The sequence below is a fragment of the Bos indicus x Bos taurus genome, chromosome 17 (assembly GCF_003369695.1).
Source record: "Bos indicus x Bos taurus breed Angus x Brahman F1 hybrid chromosome 17, Bos_hybrid_MaternalHap_v2.0, whole genome shotgun sequence".
NCBI lineage: Eukaryota > Metazoa > Chordata > Mammalia > Artiodactyla > Bovidae > Bos > Bos indicus x Bos taurus.
The window spans coordinates 21,415,672-21,434,010 of record NC_040092.1 but is presented as its reverse complement, the minus strand read 5'-3'; the positions used below and the strand labels follow the sequence as shown (position 1 = coordinate 21,434,010).

Genomic DNA, 18,339 nt, shown 5'->3' with positions numbered 1-18,339 from the left:
GAACATCAGGCCAAAATGATTGAGACAGAGTATTGGTTGTTGTGGGCCCAGTCGTTGAAGGGTGGCTGTGATTGGTTTGAGGATAGGGTTTTCTTCTAGGTTTAGCACGGCCACAATTGGCCAGCCTGCTCACCCATCTTACAGATGCGTAAAACTGAGGTGTACTAGCTTGGAGTGAGTCAGTTCTAAAGACCTAGCTGCCACATGTTAGAAATTGAAGTGCGTTTAGGAACTTTTCTAGACTGAGAGGCAAGAACTCAAATAAATGCCAGGCAGAGAGCCTAACTATGCTGGCATAAAAGGCAGTAGGGCATGGCGTGGACTGTGGCTAAACAAAGGGGGAAAGTCAGGCCTCTAGATTGATTTTAAAAACATCGCCAGGTATTTTTTGAGCATCTCTTGTGTACCAGAACCCCTGCTTCCCTACCTTTGTAGGGACCTTGTGGATGGGCTCATGAGGCCCTTTTTTATGGCTGGGCTGGGTGCTTAGGAGAGGAAAGTGTTCTGAGTCAGATGGAGAGAGACATGGCATTCTCCTCACCTTATGCTAAAAACCACATTTGCATGGAGGGAGGCAAAGAAAGATTGTGTGTTGGCGTCACCGTAGGGAGGGGGTATCTCCAGAGGAGTCCTGGGGGGTGGGGGGCTGTCAGTGCCTGACGCCCCTGGTCCTGGCTGCCATGCTTTTCATTATGCCTTGCTTGCTGACTCATCTGTCCACTGGACGCTTGTGTGCTGACAATGGCAGCTCCATGCCCAGTCATCTAGACCAGGTGTACAGGGGTGGTTCCAAGTCAGCGTGCCAGTGGTCTGCCTGAGGCTCCATCGAGTAAGGGGTGCCAAAGATGAGGTTGAGGAGCAGCCCCCCTGGAGGACGAGGATAGAGGTGAGGGTGACCTGGGCAGAGGGAACAGCAGGTACAAGAGCACCAGGGCACGAGAGAGTGCACAGCACCCTGAGAGTCTTAGGAGCAGGAGTCTGAGTACCTTCCAGGGTCTTAAATGAATGAAGAGATGGAGAATCCATGGGAGACAATAGGGAATGGTGAGGCCTGGGGTTAACTAGCTAGCTTGTACCTCATCAGCTCCAGCTGACTACTTGGCCCCGTATTGTCAGATCTGATTTTTTAAAAATTTTATCTAATTTATCTTTTTAAAATGGTATTTATTTGTTAATTATTGGTTGGGATGAGTTTTTCATTGCTGCCCTTGGGCCTTCTCTAGTTGCAGTAAGCGGGGGCTACTGTCTGGTTGCAGTGCGAGGACTTACCACTGCGGTGGCTTCTCTTGTCGCAGAGCACAGGCTGTAGAGCGTGTGGGCCCAGTACTTGTGGTGCACAGCACATGGTTGTTGCCCCCTAGCATGTGGAATCTTCCAGAGCCAGGAATCATACCCATATTCCCTGCGTTGGCAGGAGGATTCTTAACCACTGGACCACCAGGGAAGTCCAGATCTGATTTTTTTTTTTTTTTTATAATGATGACCTGGAGATCTGGAATTACGTGAAACTGCCTGATTTTTATTCTTAGGTCATGTATGAAACAATGACAACAATATGCTGTATAGGCCAGACAGCTCATCTTTGCTCTTGAAATCTGTTCTCAGCCCACAGGACCTGTGGGCTAGAGTGTGATAAGGCTCAGGGAGGAGGTACAGAGAGTATGTGTGACTTGTGACAGAGGCCAGGATCAGGGCACTGGGGGCCCTGGAGTGCTTTATGGCTATAGAAGAAATGTTTGCTTCCTCTTTTCATCTGAGTCGTTCTGGGTCAGCTGTGGCTGTGATGCTGGGGTCATGGGGCTTCTTTGGTGAGGTTTTACCCTCTGCCCAAGCTGATGTGTCAGGCTGGGGCTCCCAGGGTGGAACAGGGATGCAGAAAGAGAGAAGAAGGCAGGGCAGGAGGCCTCCATCTCCTTTGGGGCTTTCCCCTCCCTCTGATCAGTGGGGACTGCAAGGAGGCGTGGTGTGGTCCCGGCCTCGCCGGGGACAGAGATTTACACACAAACCCCGGAAGGGCTCCTGTGCCAGGCAGATCCACCGCCCTCACCACCATCCGCCAGCCCTGTTCATAAATACGGGATAAATGGGTCACCCCAGGTGTTGACTTTGTGGTCATAACTCATCTCTTGGCCCCGTGACAGCGAAATAAAAGGCAGACACAGGCCCCGCAGCCCCTCTTCTTAATTCAAGATGCACTTACTGGAGTGAATCTGAGCTGCTTTCTCTCTCCATGATTTTATAAAACCTGTGATCCTGCTGATAAATCTCTCAGGAGGTGGGTGGAGGTGCCCCAGCCTGGCATGGATTGTGGGCAGGTATATCTGTTTGGGCGCTTACGTGTGGATGGATGGATGGATGCCCGTGGTGGTCGACCCCCGTGGGTTAATACTGTGAGCAGATGGAGGGGGGCGGTGAGGAGTGGTAAGGCAGGCAGAGACCCTCTGCTCTGTACAGCCGGAAGTGGCAGCTGGGAATGAGCCTGGAGGGTGATTCACTGTGGGCTAGGGAGCAGTCACCGTCTGCCAGAGGCACAGCAGGTGCTCAGGTGACAGCTCGGCTGTCCCATCCTTGTGTCTGACCAACACTTGGCCCACTCCAGTAGCTCAGAACTTTGGGACAGGCTGTGGTCCTGGTGTGTTTCCTGTGGCTCTGGCCACGCCATAGCTAAGGACGGCCACTAGGGGCCGCTCAACTTGTCCGCCCACAGATGCCCCTCAGGGCCCTCTTGCTTCCATTTCTCCAAAGTCCACCCTCGTCGCCCACCTGCACTGAGGTGCTGGATGTATGACACTGTGTGGTCACCCGGCTTCCCTGGTGGCTCATGGTAAAGAATCCACCTGCCAATGCAGAAGATGTGGGTTTGATCCCTGGGTCAGGAAGATCCCCTGGAGAAGGGAATGGCAACCCACTCCAGTATTCTTGCCTGGAGAATCCCATGGACAGAAGATTCTCTGGTGGGCTAACACCTTCCCAGGTTCCCCAGGTGGGCAGAGAGGGCCAGGCCTTAGCCCAGAGGCCATAAAGGCTGAGTGCGCTCTTGGCAGCTGGGGCAGCAAGCTTCTTCTAGGAAGGGGCCTGGTCATTACATCCTGGGGACAAATCCCGCATGTCTGCATATTCCTGCCATGATGCTTAACCACAGAGCAGGCAGCAGGATGTCACCTCATGTGTTCAGGTGACACCCGCTCTGTGACACCCTCTCCACACCCAGTGCTGGGCCCCTGGTTCGTCATGGTGGTGGTTGCCATTCAAAAGCGGGGATGATTACAAAAGCACATATAAAATTCCTGGATGAAAAGCGTTGTCTTTTCAAAACAGATGTCTCTGGGCTCAGACCCTCGATGACCCGAGAACGCAAGGCCGCTCTGACGTCCACTGCAAGGCTGCCTGGCCCTGCAGTGGCTGGAAGCAGGGACACCTGTTGGCCATTTGGAATATCAGAGAAGGTGTCATCCTGGGGACTTCCCTGGCGGTCCAGTGGTTAAGACGTCATGCTTCCGATGCAGGGGGCCGGATTTGATCCCCGGCTGGGGAACTGGATCCTACATGCTGCACAGCGCAGCCAAAAAAAAAAAAAAGAGAGAGAGAGGGTGCCATCCACTTGCCAGAAGCTTTCCCCTATCCTGACAGAGGGAGATTCAGGAATTCCAACCCTTTCACACCCATCCCCTGCCAACCCCACACACCTGAGCTTTGGCAAGGAACCCTCACCCCCTGGACCCCAGTCCCCAAGATCTAGCCATGAGTGGCCAGTGAGCTTGTGGCCAGGGCCCCCGCGTCCTCTCCTTGAGGTGAGTCACCAGCCAAGGCGGGGACCAGCTCGGAGCACCAGTGACGGCACTGTGGTTTATAGTTCATGATTCATGGACAGAGGGGCTACATTATCCCAGCTAAATGCAGTGCTGGAGCCCAGGAATGCTGTGGTCAGAAGTCTCTCCCTGACTTAACTGTGTGAACTGTCGGGGAACCGGGGTTGAGACCAGTGGCCCAGCTCTGCAGGGGGGACTCCTGGCGATGGGGGGGTATGCCACGGAGGTGCGGCCACCCCGCTTTGACCCCTCAGGGCCACGTGGGCAGCTGGGAGCTGGGCTGGTTGTGGTCTCCTCAAGGCCACATGGTCTGTCTTTTCTTCCCTCGTAGACGGGCACAGGGACAGGGCACCCAGCCTTCCGCTCCTGGGAGCTGCAAGAGCACGTCTGGGGAACAGGGCGCCACTTCCTTCCTCCTCTCTCTGGCCTGCAGCCCTGTTCCCCCATCTCTCCTCTCTCTCTGTGTCTGTCTCTCCCCCACACCTGCCCCTTCCCCTGTATCCCTCATCTTCCTTCAGCCTCCTTCCCTTCCCTCACCTCCTCACCCAGGTCCCTGCCGGGGGACAGGTGACCTTGTTCCCAGTTGCTCTGCTCTGCACTCCAGAGACTCCCGCGCCGTGGGCAACTTGCACGGGGGACAGCGTGACCGGAAGGCGTTCCAGGGCAGGGCCAGCCAAGCGGCCGTCCCCAGAGGGAGGGGGCGGCCACCACGCAGTTGGTGCTGGTTCCCAGACCCTGGCTGCCCGGCCCCCACCCCCCACCGCGCCCCGGGCAGATGATATCACTGGATGGCTCAGCCTGGTAAAGTCTGGAGGGGACGTGTGGCCTGCCAGTCGCGGCCACATTGCCTCCAGGTTGGGCTGTGCTGCTCCCTGCCTGCTGGGTGAGCGTGAGGGGGCCGGTCCCAGACCGCCACCCTGGCTGGGCCTCCAGCTTGGGGGTCAGTCTGACTCTCCCGGGCCGCCCAAGCCTGCAGGAGGTGGCCACTTCCGCTCTGCTGGGGGCAGGCTGGGCTGGATGGGATCATGTCCAGGTTTAGGGCTCCAGCAAGCAGATGTCCCTGATCCCCTGCCCAGTTTTGTGGGCAGAGACCTATGGACAGCTTGTCCAGGCCCACGGTCTCCCAGATACATCCCCGCCCGGGGCACATGGTTCCCAGGAAGGCGGCTGGAGGGGCCAGGCCCCAGGGACCCGACAAGCTGGGCTGCCGTTTGGGGAAGAGAGACACTGCCTTCTCACCAGCCGTGACACAGTGGCAGGGCAGACCCAGCTCCCTCTCTGCACTGTCTGAGGCAGGCCATACCAAAGAGACAGGAAGATGTGGCAAATGTGAGCAGGGATCAGTCCAACCTCCCGGCGGGTGAGAGAGGTAGGGGCTGACAGACCTCACATCCGGGCATTTTAAGCTCGGCTGCCAAGAATCAGGAAAGAGTTATCAGCAGAGCAGCATTCGTGTGGGCCTGTGCCAGCTCGGGTCACCACAGGAGGGGTCCCCGTCGGGGGGATGGGGGGAGACAGTGGCCAAGCTCCAGTCCGTTTTGTCCTGCCTTCACAGTGTCACCATTCTAGGTGATGCCATGGTGAACGAAACAAACCAGGTCCCCAGAGCTGTCACGCCCCCCGGGGGGGATCGACGGTGCACGAGTAAATTACATGGTTATCTGAGGGGGCGGCCAGGGGTACAGGCGGTGAGCCGGGGTCAGGAGGCAGCTGACATAGGAGAGAAGGCAGCTTTGAGGGAGAGAATCCTGAAGGTTTCTCAGAGGAGCTATCCTTTGGGCTCAGACCTGAGCAATAAGAGGAACTGGTCAGGCAGAGTAGGAGGGGGAGTCTCCCAGGCAGAGGGCACCCTGAGTGCAAAGGCCCTGAGGCAGGAGGCAGGAACCAGTGTGACATCTTCCAGGAGGGGTGTGTGTGCAGGGGAGGAGCTACATCACCCGGCCTTGAGGTGTGGACCACTGATTTTATCCCAAGTGGCTAGACAAGATTGATTGACAGTTAAAGCAGAGGCTTGGCCGCCTTAAGCAGGCGTCTTCTCGAAGGCAGAACAGACGTGACGGGTGTGGGTGTTGGATGTTGCTCTGGTTACGCGAATGCATCGGTGTGCGGTGGAATGCTGGTGAGTGTCTGACAACCAGCTTTCAGGGCACAAAGCCCCGATTGTAGCGCGCGCTGATTGCCGTGGTGGAAATACTCCTACCCCGCTGATTCCAGGCCACCAGCTGAATGTAGAGTTGGAAAGGGGCGTGCCTGACACCTGGTGGGACGCGATCCCTCCCACTCGCACCGTGTAGGTACAGCTGCATACGAGAGCACAGACCACAGCCAGTGCAGTCAAGTAATGAGAAAGGGGTGCATTTTTGAGTACTTACTACCTTTGTTTTTACTATAATTTCTTTCATCATAAAGTTACGTGTTTCCACTTTTAAGAATGGCTGTTTCTAACAGCTAACTTGCAAAATTCCTGGAAACTGAAGTCTGCACTTGTGAGCTGGTACAAGCCGGCCCAGCACACCTGTATCTGTGTGTCTTAGAAAGGTCAACAAGGCATCCCCGGCCTGAGTTTTATTTCCAGGAAGACACACGGACTAGATAAGAAGGGTGGGGGCCGAATGTCAGGGAGGGCCTGCCAGCCACAGAAAACTGTTGGGTCTTGGTCCTGACCCCTGACCTCACTCCTCCCACCAAGCCTTGGACTCGTAGGATGTCCCTTCACTCTGCAAGAGAGGGACTCTCAAGGGCAGACCCCTCCTGGATTTGCTCACTGGCACATAGTTCATGCTCAGCAGAGTGTTTACCAAATGAATGAGTGAGATTTTGCTGCAGTCCGTGTTGCTGGGTGTTGGGAAATTCTCGTCAGGTTTTGGGAGGACCTGCCATCTGAGAACTAAATCTCACCAACTCCTCCTTGGACGGTCGCTCCCGCCTCTTCACTGAACTCTCCTCTCATTCCTCAAACTGACAGACACTCCTCCCTTGACGAGCTGCTGCATCAGCCGCAACATGGGGTGGAACACGGCATTCCCTCCCCGCCTCCACTTTCTGAAAAAGGCCTCAGTGGCTGTCCCCTGTCGTCAGGGCACCTCCTGTATTTCCTTTTCTTTTTCTTCTTTTTAAAATGTTTGTTTGTTTATTTCTATTTCACTGCGTCGGGTCTTACTTGCAGCACGCGGGATCTTCACGGTGTCGTGCGGGTTCAGTAGTTGAGGAACGCAGGCTCTCTAGTTGTGGCACACAGGCGTATTTACTCCAGGGCATGTGAGATCTTAGTTCTCCAACCAGGGATTGAAACCTCGTCCCCTGCATTGCAAGGCGAATTCTTAACCACTGGACCACCAGGGAAGTAACCGCCTTCCATATTTCTGAGCCAGGGTGTTAAAGCTGGCCAGGCTCTGCCGCCACGTCCAGTATACCGTTCGGTAAGGACAGTGGGCGTTTTCTCAGCCTGCTTTTGCTCAAGTGGGCCCCCTCCCTGAAACATCTCTCACCTTTCTTTACCAAAAGCCTTTGGAGGCTCAGCTCAGAGGCCTCCTCCCTCCTCCCTGTTCATCAGGGTAAATCGCTGTTGCCTCTGCAAGGTGCTGGACCTTTTAAAAATTTTCTTAACATTGTAGCTTCCACGCGTCCTGTCTTTGTCAACTTCGTTCCTTGACTTTGTCAACTGAAGTGCTAGCTCTGTAATGTTGGGGATGGTATTTTCTATAATTTGGTATTCCTCATGGGGGCTCACAGTGTATTTGTGGAGGGAATAAACAAGGGGCATAGGCACACTTTGGCTTAAATGGGAGCGAGAGGAGCCTGTGATTCCCCCAGTCCAGGGTGAGAGGCTGAGCACTTGTCTGTGGGACCTTGCCAGGAAAATGCTGTGTGACCTTTGGCGAGCTACTTCACCTCTCTGTGTCTTTGTGTGCTTGTCTGTAAAACAGACTGTTGGGAGGCTGTTATTAACGACAGGTATGAACTAAAGAGAAGGCCTCGTCCCATGTTCGTTGTGCTTTGTCAGTATTTGTTGTTTTTATTCATAATGTTTTCTGTACTGCTTCCGGTCTGGGGCTTTAGCATAGCGCAGGCTCAGTGACGGGCTGCTTGTCCAGCACTCAGCGCTCGGTGAGCAGGGCTCTCTCAGGGATTTGAACTGAGGACTCTGGCTACCCCTAGATCTGGTCAGGTATTCTGCAGAGCTGTGCTGTGGTTTGGGAGGTGGCGTTCGCGTCCCGGCACTGGGCACGAAGCCCGTTGTCAGCATGACCGGTGGTGTGTCTGGAAAGCACAGGTAGATCTCACCGTGGGCTCCAGAATCGTTTGAGATGGTGGAGTCTGGCTTCCGGTTCTTTTCCCGGACCCACGGGCATCACCAGCTGCTAGTGGCCAGGGTCCTGGGTGTGTTTTGTGAAACAAGGACCACCCCCCGACCCTGCCCCAGAAGCCTGGTTCCTCAGAGTGTGGTCCGGGAACCAGCAGCATTGGGGGATGGGGTGGTCCCTGGGAGCTACTTAGAAATGCAGACTCTCAGGCCTGCTCTAGGCATGCTGAGTGAGGATCTGCGTTTTTCCAGTATCCCCACTGTGCATTTCTGCTTGAACAGTGCTTGTCAGGGACAGGCGGTGGTCAAACTATGGCTCACAGGCCAAATCTGGCCCCCTACCTGCTTTTGTAAATAAAATTTTATTGGCACATAGCCACGCTTACTTGTGTACATTTTGGCTGCTTTCACACTATAAACGGCAGAGTCAGTAGTTGCGAAAGAGACGGATGGACCGATGCCCTAAAGTGTTTACCATCTGGCTCTTACAGAAAAAGTTTGCTGATCGTCAAACCTAGCTGCCTATTGGAATAACCTGGGAATTTAAACATGCTGATGCCAGACTGTCACCCTGAGGTCCTGATATGACTGGTGTGGGTGGGGTCTGGGCATCGGGACTTCCCAGAGCTCCCCAGGTGACCTGAGTGTGCAGCTGTGAGAACAGTGGCTCTAAATTGCCCGTGAAACCCAGCAAGTGCAGTTTCGATCAATGATGGGCCTAAGATTAGAAGCGAAGCTCTAGTAGGTGTGAATCGTCCCGGAGTTAGCTGTCACCATGTTTGCTGTCCTCGAAGGCTATCAGGGACTGAGCTAGTTGACAGGGACCTGGGATTTGGGGCCTCCTTCTGGCTCCATCAATCTCCCGGATCGAGTGGACACCAGCCTGCTGACCTCCTACGTGTCCCAGGCAGCTGGTCACTATTGTGCCTGACGGTCCCTCCCAGTGGAAGCCAGGTTTCAGGCCGGGACTGACCTGGGATTTCTCTCTTTCATCCCCTCCACTCACATCACTCAGCTTGGGGTACAGGGACACCTCCTCAGAGGAAGATGGAGTTCAGGCCCCAGGAAACCGGGAGCCCATCCATGGGGCTCTGTGCCCTGGCTCCAGAGTGACCCTGAAGTCACTTCTCCCGGAGGATGGGATGTGGGAGTCACCCACCCCTGCCCTGGGGGGCTTGATAAGAGTGTCAAGCTGGAGGCCACGGGATCTGGCACTGGGATTGCACACCTGGGTGGGAGGCAGCAGGAATAATGACCAGGTTCTGGTGCGGATCAGGATTTCAGAGCTTCCCTCTGAGACTGGCAGGATTGGGGAAGTCAGGGGCGGGGTGGCGTGCTGGAGATGACGGGAGAGGGGCTTGGTTGTGCCTGGGGTCAACTCAGCCTCTGGGTTTGAATCCTGCCATTGCTGTTGCCCAGCTTTGTCAGTCACCCTCACTGTGCCTTAGCGTCGTCTTCTGTAAAATGGGAGTGTGATGGGGGTTGGTAAAGGAGATGAGGAAGTGCATAAAACATGTGCCAGGTACGGGGCACTGGGAGCTATTTTTATTATTAATGCTGTGATGTTGATGGTTATACAGGGGAATGGGTGGTTATGGGCTGGCCCAGGCCCAGGTAGGGGCTCGAGGAATCTTGCAAGAGGGACAAGGTAGCCTTGATGAAAAGGGACAAGGATGCCCATAGACGCCCCACTTGAGCCCATGATGCCAACCAGAGTGTAGAGTCAGGTGAAACCCTCAGAGGGGCTTTGGGGATGACAGGATCAGGCCTGCTCCCCATCTCTGAGAGCCCCCCCTTTTCCCTCCCTCTGAGACGGTGAGGCTGTGCCTGTCTGAACCTCAGTTGCCTCTTGCAGAATGGGAGCAGTGGTCCCTGTCCTTTCCCGACAGAGGTAGGCTAGGGCGGTAGATGAAAGAGTATTTGCAAGGCGTTCGGCATGGTCTGGTCCAGGGAAGGAGTGGCCACAGTGGACGAACCCCAGGTCACCATTACTGTTGGTTTTTCATCTTCTTTATCCTCAGGACTTCAGAGGGGCCAGGAACTGATCAATAGACCGTGCACAGCACAGTGTTGGGCAGGTAGTGAGCTCTCGGAAAGTGCTGGCCTCTTCCTCAGTGGGGCTTTTGGAGGATGTGGGGAGGGCTGAGTCAGGAGGGCCCTGGGCAGGAGGGCGCAGGCACAGACTTCCTGGGAGCAGCCCCAGTCAGTCGTGCTGTGTTAGTGCAGGGCTGGGGTCTGCGGCACGCTGCTGCCTGGGTCAGCAATTCGGAAGCTGCCTCTGCTGGCCGTGCTGGGGGCAGATAGTGGCCTGCTTTGTGGCCCAAGGGTGAGATTCCTGGGGGAGCTGAAGACACTGCCCCCAGCCTATACCCAGGGAACAATGACAGGTGCTCCTGGAGTCAACCACTGGGAGGGACAGCAGATAAAGCTTCGGAGTGAAGCTGCAGCCCAGTTGGGCATTCTTGGCACAAAGTCCAGCGATGATGTTTCAGGAGACATCAAGCCCCCTGAGGTTGGAAAGCCCCAGCCCTGCCCTTCCGGGCCCTGGGTGTCAGGTTCCTGAGTGTACAGAAGCCGGGCAGGTCTCACAGGTGAAGACAGCAGCCATGCCGAGCAGCCCACGGGGCAAGGGTCCCTCCCCAGTTGGCCATGCCATCTCCCCTCACTCTGGATCCTGGTCCCTGCTGCCCCGCCTTCCATCTTCCCTAGTGGTTGGAAGTTTAGTGTTTCAGGGTTTGGGGTGGTGGTGAGGGACAGTTCAAAGACATTGGGCCACCCACTGGGAATTGACAGCGACGTAGCAGGGGGCGGAGGGAGGCTCTTCTGCCCCCTTGCCCCTCCTCTTAGAGATCAGAGGGAGGTTCTTGGGGAAGGGGGCAGACCTGAGCCAGGAGCTTCCTGGGTTCACACTGCTGCAGTCTCAGAAAGCCCACGGTTCCCATGAATACCCAGACCCCCGCTCTGTACAGATTGCCTGTAGCTGACCCCTGTGCTCAGCCGTATTATGAATCATAAATTAAAGCTACAGAGGAGGGCGGGGGGATTGGGGGAGGTGGCCAAGGCAGCCTGTGCTGGGGATGGGCATGTGTTCCTGGTGTGCAGGAAAGATGGGGAGAAAGGGAGCCCCCTGCCCTATGCCCTCACCTTCTCCATCTGCTTGGGTTTCTTTCTCCTTGGTTTAAATGTTGGTGTGACCACTCCCCTCAGCACACATTGAAAGGCTTTGCATTTCGTTTTTTTTTTTTTTTTTTCATTGACTCATGGGGATGGAAAGATGGTCTGCTTTGGCAGCTGCCCGCATGGAGCACTTTGGGGGTGGCTAAGAGAATCAGTGTGTGGCTTAAAAGAAATCAGGCAGGACAGAAAGGAAGTCGGGTGGCGGTGTGGGGAGGCGCTCGCCCGCCCTCCCTGTCTTGCCGAGGGCAGGGTCAGCAGCCTGGCTGACTGGGGCAGGTTGGCCAGCTCCGGCTCACTCACTCGGGAAGAAGATGAAAGGAACAGGCCTGCGGGAAGGGGGCTGGTTTTGTTGTGAGCCCCTTTGATCTCTCCTGTCCAGCGGGCCTGCTCTCTTCCTCTTCAAGGGCTGACTGACTGGAGAGGAAGACCAGGCCTGCGGCAGCAAAAGCAGGCCCTCGTCATAGCAGCAGCCATCCTGGAATGGGCCTGGGGACAGCCCTTCCATCTACCCATTTTACAGACGTGGAGACTGAGGCCTGGAGAGCTGGCCTGAGCTTTTGTCTGGGGCAGTCAGGCAGGCAGGCAGGCAGGGGCCTCAGGCTATGACCCAGTTTTCCCTGTGTTCACCCTGCTCTTGCCTGAAGCTGACTAGGGCCCCACCCTCATGCCTTGGGGTTCCCACCACGCTTAAATACTGGTGCCAGATGCCAACTCTGTAAGCATTCTCTCGTTTCAGCCTGCCTATGCGTGGCTGAGGGGTAGGCATGCTTTCAAAGGGAAGAATCGGAGCACAGAGAGCTTAAGACTCTCATCCAAGGTCACGCAGTCACCAAGTGCCAGAGGCCAGGCGTCTGACACGAACACTTTCTATACCTTGCCCTTTGACTCCTGCCTCCCAGTGCCCCAGATTGTGGGGCTTTCTGCCCAGTTCACAGTGCAGGTGTTGGAGAAGGGGGCTCCCCCGGACTCCCCATCCCCTCCAGCTCTTTCAGTCCAGGTGCAGAGCCTCGCCTGCCTGACTGTGTCCCTCTCTCCCCCACCACCCCCTGCCCTCCCCTGGGGCCTGGCAGCAGCAGCAGCAGCAGCAGCAGCAGCAGCAGCAGCAGATGCCCCGTAGCAGCCAGGAGGAGAAAGATGAGAAGGAGAAGGAGAAGGAGGTGGAGAAGGAGGAGGAGAAGCCCGACGTGGAGAATGACAAGGAGGAACTGATCAAGTAAGGCCAGCCCGGCCGCCCTGCCGGGGGCCCGGCCGCAACCCCCAGGTGGCAGGCGGGCGGGCAGGCAGGCGAGCAGGGGGGCCGTGGTCGATACTCAGCCTGCAGGCCACCCGCCCTCCGTAAAGGTGTGTGAGCATTTGCCATCTATCTACAGCAGATCTCCTGCTGAGAAGGGAAGCGCTTTTTCCTTTGCCGGTCCCCTGGCAGCACACACCCACCTCCTCCCCCCTTCCGGAAGCCTGCTCCTCTCTCTTCCCTCCGCCTGCCCGCCCTTTCTCTTGAAGCCTCTGGAGACCTTAGAGACTGATGGCTCATTTGAGCTCTACTCCTGAGCTAATAAATCCAGGCAATGACTTTGGAACTCTTTGCCTCGCCCCCCCTCCGCCACCTCCCCGTCTTCTCCCCTTTCCTCAGCTGAGTCTCCTGAGAGCTGAGAGAGGGAGGGGGGAGATCTGAGAGGACGAGGTACACACAGGCGGCAGCCCTCACCTTTAGAATTATCGCTGTCAGTGTGAGTTCTTGCAGATCAAGGCACAGCCTCGCCTCGGGGCCCCTGACGGCCTCCCGTGCCTGCCAGGGGTGGAGCACCGCCAGCTGGAGATTCACTCCGAGCAAGGGGTGAAGGGGGGGTGGGCACAGCTCAGCGCCAGGTACCTGGAGCGGGCTCAGGAATGTGGCTTCTGAGAACATCTGGCTTCGTTACCCCCTGTCTCCCAGACGCTCCCGCGAGGGCCTTCAAGAAGATGAATGGAAGGCGGTGGTGATAAATCTGAGCGGCCCTGCAGTAAACTCCCCTGAGTCGGTTTCTGAGAAAAGTCCCAGCCCCAGCTATTGAGGTCACATGCTCCCCACACACCTGACTCGGCCCGCATCAGGCCGGCGGAATACTCTCCTCTCGCGTTTTCTGCAAGACCCAGCGGCCCATGATAACCCAGAAGGCAAAGTTAGCATTGTTTGCAGGGAGACATCTCCTCTTTGGGGAGTAAAGTGGCCTGGAGGGTGTACCAGCCTGCACCCCTATGCATTTAATCCAGTAATCTTGCAAACGGATAGCAGAGAGCATCTCTAGCTGATGTATAAAATGGGCTTGCAGGGCTTCCCTGGTGGCTCAGTGGTAAAGAATCCACCTGCCAATGCAGGAGACACAGGTTCGATCCCTCGTCTGGGCAGATCCCACATGCCTTGGAGTAACTAAGCCCATGTGCTACAGCTTCTGAGCCTACGAGCCTAGAGCCCGGGAGCCACAACTCCTGAAAGTCCATGTGCCCTAGAGCCGGCGCTCTACAGCAGTAGAAGCCACTGCAATGAGAAGCCTGATCACCACAACTAGAGAGTAACCCCCACTCTCCACAACTAGAGAAAAGCCCTTGGAGAAATGAAGACCTACCTATCCCGGCCAAATAAATAATTAAAAAAATGGGTTTGCAGATAGCCACCAGCCCATACCCACATTGGATGAATAAAATAAGCCAATCAGTTACCTACCAGCCCACATCCCTATTGGAGAATAAAGCAGATGACAGCTACCAGCTCTCACCTCCCTTTTGATAAATAAGATGGCATTGCAGACCTCTACCAGCCTCATTCCCTCAATCTGGTGAATAAAGGAGCCTTGCAGACTGCTACCGCGTCACCCCGAGCTTTCCCCCCTTTTTCCACTGCCATGGACTAGTAGAAAATCGCTGGCAGCCAGCTCTCATCTTGCTAAAGAAAAGCAGGTATCTTAAAACTGCCGTTTAGGTTCCTGGCCCAGGTGAAACCATCCCTGTCTCCCCTCTCTGGCCTTTAGGGAGAAGACGGATGACACATCTGGGGAAGACAATGATGAAAAGGAGGCAGTGACCTCCAAAGGCCGAAAAACCGCCAACAGCCAGGGGAGACGCAAAGGCCGCATCACCCGCTCGATGGCCAACGAGGCCAACAGTGAGGAGGCTGTCACCCCACAGCAGAGCGCTGAGCTGGGTGAGTCTTGGGCTGGGGAAGGGGCGCTGACCCCCAGCGGGCTCAGAATCCCCACATTGGTTGCAAACTTGCTATTTGACCTGCGGTGAGTTCCTTGACCTCTCTGTACCCTGCTGGCTTCATCAGCACCAGGGTTGTGAGTAATGCCTGTAACTGTGGGGTTGAGCATTTCAGTGACTTTGTGTGTAGGAAGAGCCTAGAACAGTGCCTGGGGCGGGTTCGCTGGCCTTCAGCTGTGATCCTTCCAGAGCTGGAGAATTCACCTACAAATCCAGAGCACCAGTTTGGTTTTGTTTTTCAATCAGAAGATCTGCCCTCGGGTCTTCCCAAGGCTTTCACTGCCGTGGGCCCGGGTTCAATTGCTGGTTGGGGAACTAGGATCCCACAAGCCACACAGCATGGCCAAAAAACCCACCCCTTTTCAAGAGGGCCTGAGTGCTGCTGTCCCTTCCAGCCCTGGGAGGCATCTGGGTTTGTACCATCACCTCTGTGGGCCTCAGTTTCTCCTGCTCAACAGATGCCCACCCCTAGGTGCTCTGAACCTAAGGTGGGCGAAAAAAGAATTGCATAGCAATTCCCAAGTTTGGCCACAGGGGGGCAGCCGGTGTGTGCTTGTCTATACCATTTTGGCTGTTTGGAGCCTGCCCTCTTGTGTCTGCGGGAACTTCCACCCGAGGCCTGAGTGCTCAGGCTGAGGCCCCAACCACCTGGATGTCTTCCTGGGGTGGGAGTTGATGGAAGGGATGGTTTCTGTCTCACAGATGCCCTCCTTGTCCACACCCGAGGTTTGTGCCAGGCTTCTCTCCCTTCTCCCTGCGAGAGATCGTTTGTACCCATTTCATAGATGGGCTATTTGAGCCTGAGAGAAGGGACATTGCCTCCGTGAAGTCATGGAGTCAGTTGGGATTGAAACCCAGCCCACTGGCCACAAATACCATTCGGCTCCTGTAAGCTCTTGCCGGCTGCCCCTTGGTGCCGGCGTGCCCGGAGGCACAGGGCAGGAGGGCTCTTTTCAGTAGGGTGTTGGTGCACCTGACCTCTAGGGTCGTTCTTCTGGACCTCAAGCTAATGTTGAGGCTGGGCAGTGGGGTGGAAAACACGAGCCTGGTCCCTCTGACGGGCTCCCCATCCCAGGCTCGGCTTCCAGAGCCTCCCTCTGGGGGTCCTGTAGGCAGGGGGAGGGGAAGTTGGCCATGGCAGCAGGGAGCTGGGGAAGCTGCCCAGACTTTCCCCCAGGGGTCAGCAGCCTTTACCGAGTACATACTCTGTGCCTGGCGGTGTTCCAGGCACCAAGTCCATGAAGCTGACGTCCCTCATGCTCACCCCTCTCACGACGTCTCAAGCGACTTTCAGGGAAGGACCGGGGCTCACGCGTAGGGGATCTCGGAGGAGAGGCTCGGAAATAGCCACGGCAGACCCTTCCTTGGCCAGCTTCCCGAGGGCAGCTGCCTTACTTCTCAAGAACATGAGCTGCCTCCTCCATGTGCTCTACAGGTCGGAACAGGGTCTAATAATCACCCTGTAGAACAGGGTCCCCCAGCAGGGGACAGGGGGCCACCTCTGGGTGCATTTTGGATTGTCACAGCTGGAGTCGGGGCTCCTGGCCCCTGCGGGGTAGAAGCCAGAGCTGCTGCTCAAGCCCCTGCAACACCCGGGGCAGCCCCCACCACAGAGACTCATCCGGCCCTAGTGAGTCCATGCTCAGATGAGGTCCCTGCCCATCCAAAGCTTGTGTCCCTTCTCGTCTCCTCGCCCTAATGCAGTCACCAAGCTGTCAGGTGTATGCAGAGGCCCTGGACTGCCTCAGCTTCCCCATCTGTGAAATGGGGTGATTGCACACACTCCCCCCATCCCAGCAAGTGCCCCAAGCTGCCAGAGGCAGAGAAACCTCCCCTCTGCGGACTGCCGCCAACACACCCGCTATCTTCCTTTTCAGCTTCCATGGAGATGAACGAGAGTTCTCGCTGGACGGAAGAAGAGATGGAGACAGCCAAGAAAGGTGAGTGGTTTCTGGCCGCTCTCATCGCCCTCGATGTGTATGCAGGCCCTGCAGCTTGTGTGGTGGGGAGGAGGTTGACACGTGCCCTTATGGGGTCTGTGGTGTGGTGTGCAGGGGCCAGGCTCCGCTTCTAGGTGTTCTCAGACTGGCCTCGTCTCTTCAGAGCCTCAGTTTTGTCCTCCAGAAGATGGGTCTGTGTGACCATGTTGTTGGGGGACAGCGTCCGTGGCCTCTGGGGCCAGCACATCATGGCCTTATAGACAGAGTGGCAGCAGCTCTCCTAGGCGCCTTGAGGGGAGGGGCAGAGCCTTCTGGTATCCACTGCTATGGGGTCACGGTGTCAACCCGTCCCCTCATCAGCTACACTGCGATGCCGACCCCACATCCTCCGTGGAAGCCATCAGCGTGTCCCCATTGTTTATTAGAGCCTGAATGGCTGGGCCCTTGCCTCCCCTGCTCAGTGGACTGTCTCTGAGCCTCAGTTTTCCCATCTGTGAGATGGGAGGGGTGTCAAGATGGGCCCAGAGAAGCCAGAGATAACAGGCACTGTCGGGGCTGTGTCGGTGTCGGTCCCGTGTCGGTGTCGGTCCCCCGGCCTCATCTCTGGGAGATGTTTGGGGGCCATCAGACTAGCTTTTGCACCAACAGGAAGGCTGAGGCTGGTGGGGTCGGGGGGACATCTGAGCCCCATTCACAGACTTGCTTTCATTCATCTTGACCCCAGCCCTGAGGGGTGGTCTTGTTTCTGGACGTTTTGTGGACGTGGAAGGGAGGGGCAGAGGCTGGGGATGGCTGGGGTCCTGAGTTGGTGACCTGCCCCACCCCCACCCCCAGCTCTTGTCCCAGAGGTCCTTCTGAGGCCCCACTGCTGACGTGCAGCTTCTTTGTGCCCAGAGTGCCAGGTCGTGACTCAGGGAGGGAACAAACGGCCTTTCTAATGGGGGACCCAGTTGCACAGGGGCGGTTGTGTGTGAGGACAGCCAGGCCTGGAGGCTGAGACCTTGGACTGCGGGCTGAGTGCCCTGCTCCCACCCTCGGCCCCAGGTAGGGGAGCTGAGGGGCCTGAGCGTCTGGTCCTGGTGTTTCAGAAGCTGATCAGGTAGAGACTCAGATGTAGAGAACAAGCATATGGACTCTAAGGGGAGAAAGAGGGTGGTGGAACGAATTGGGAGATTGGGATTGATATATATATATACACCATTGATACTATGTATAAAATAGATGACTAATGAGAACCTATTGTATGGCTCAGGCTCTACTCTGTGCTCTGTGGAGACTTAAATGGGAAGGAAATCCAAAAAAGAGGGAATATATGTATACGCACAGCTGATTCCCTTTGCTATACAGCAGAATCTAACCCTGATTGCTTCTCCAGTGGCTCAGTGGTAAAGAATTTGCCTACATTTCAGGAGACCGGGTTCAATCCCTGGGTCGGGATGATCCCCTGGAGGGCATGGCAACGCATTCCAGTATTCTTGCCCAGGAAACCCCATAGACCAAGCAGCCTGGAGGGCTACAGTCCATAGGGTCCCAAAGAATCGAACACGACTGAAGCGACTGAACACAGGTGCGCAGAAACTAACACACACTGTAAAGCAGCTGTGTGCTGGTGTGGTTAGTAGCTCAATCGTGTCCGACTCTTTGCGCCCCCATGGACTGTAGCCCGCCAGGCTCCTCTGTCCTTGGGATTTCCCAGGCAAGGGCAGTGGAGTGGGTAGCCACGCCCTCCTCCAGGGGAGCTTCCCGACCCAGGGATATAACCCGGGTCTCCTGCATTGCAGGCGGATTCGTGACCAACTGAGCCACCAAGGAAGGGACTTTATTTAGTCCAGTAAAAATTAAAAGAAAGGAGAGAGAAACTGATGAGGAACAG

At 56.1% G+C, this 18,339-nt stretch overlaps 1 protein-coding gene across 15 annotated transcripts in view; it reads left to right on the top strand.

Annotated features, from left to right (window-relative positions):
- The window catches only part of NCOR2 (nuclear receptor corepressor 2), a 237,237-nt gene that overhangs the window by 146,664 nt on the left and 72,234 nt on the right, over positions 1 to 18,339 (top strand). For 13 of the 15 annotated variants that reach the window (XM_027567025.1, XM_027567023.1, XM_027567019.1 and 10 more), the window contains 3 exons: positions 12,360 to 12,502; positions 14,295 to 14,467; positions 16,404 to 16,466. In XM_027567025.1, coding sequence (XP_027422826.1) covers positions 12,360 to 12,502; positions 14,295 to 14,467; positions 16,404 to 16,466 — 379 coding nt within the window. The remainder of the gene's footprint in view (positions 1 to 12,359; positions 12,503 to 14,294; positions 14,468 to 16,403; positions 16,467 to 18,339) is intronic. The other 2 variants (XM_027567024.1, XM_027567022.1) reach the window with 2 other exon arrangements.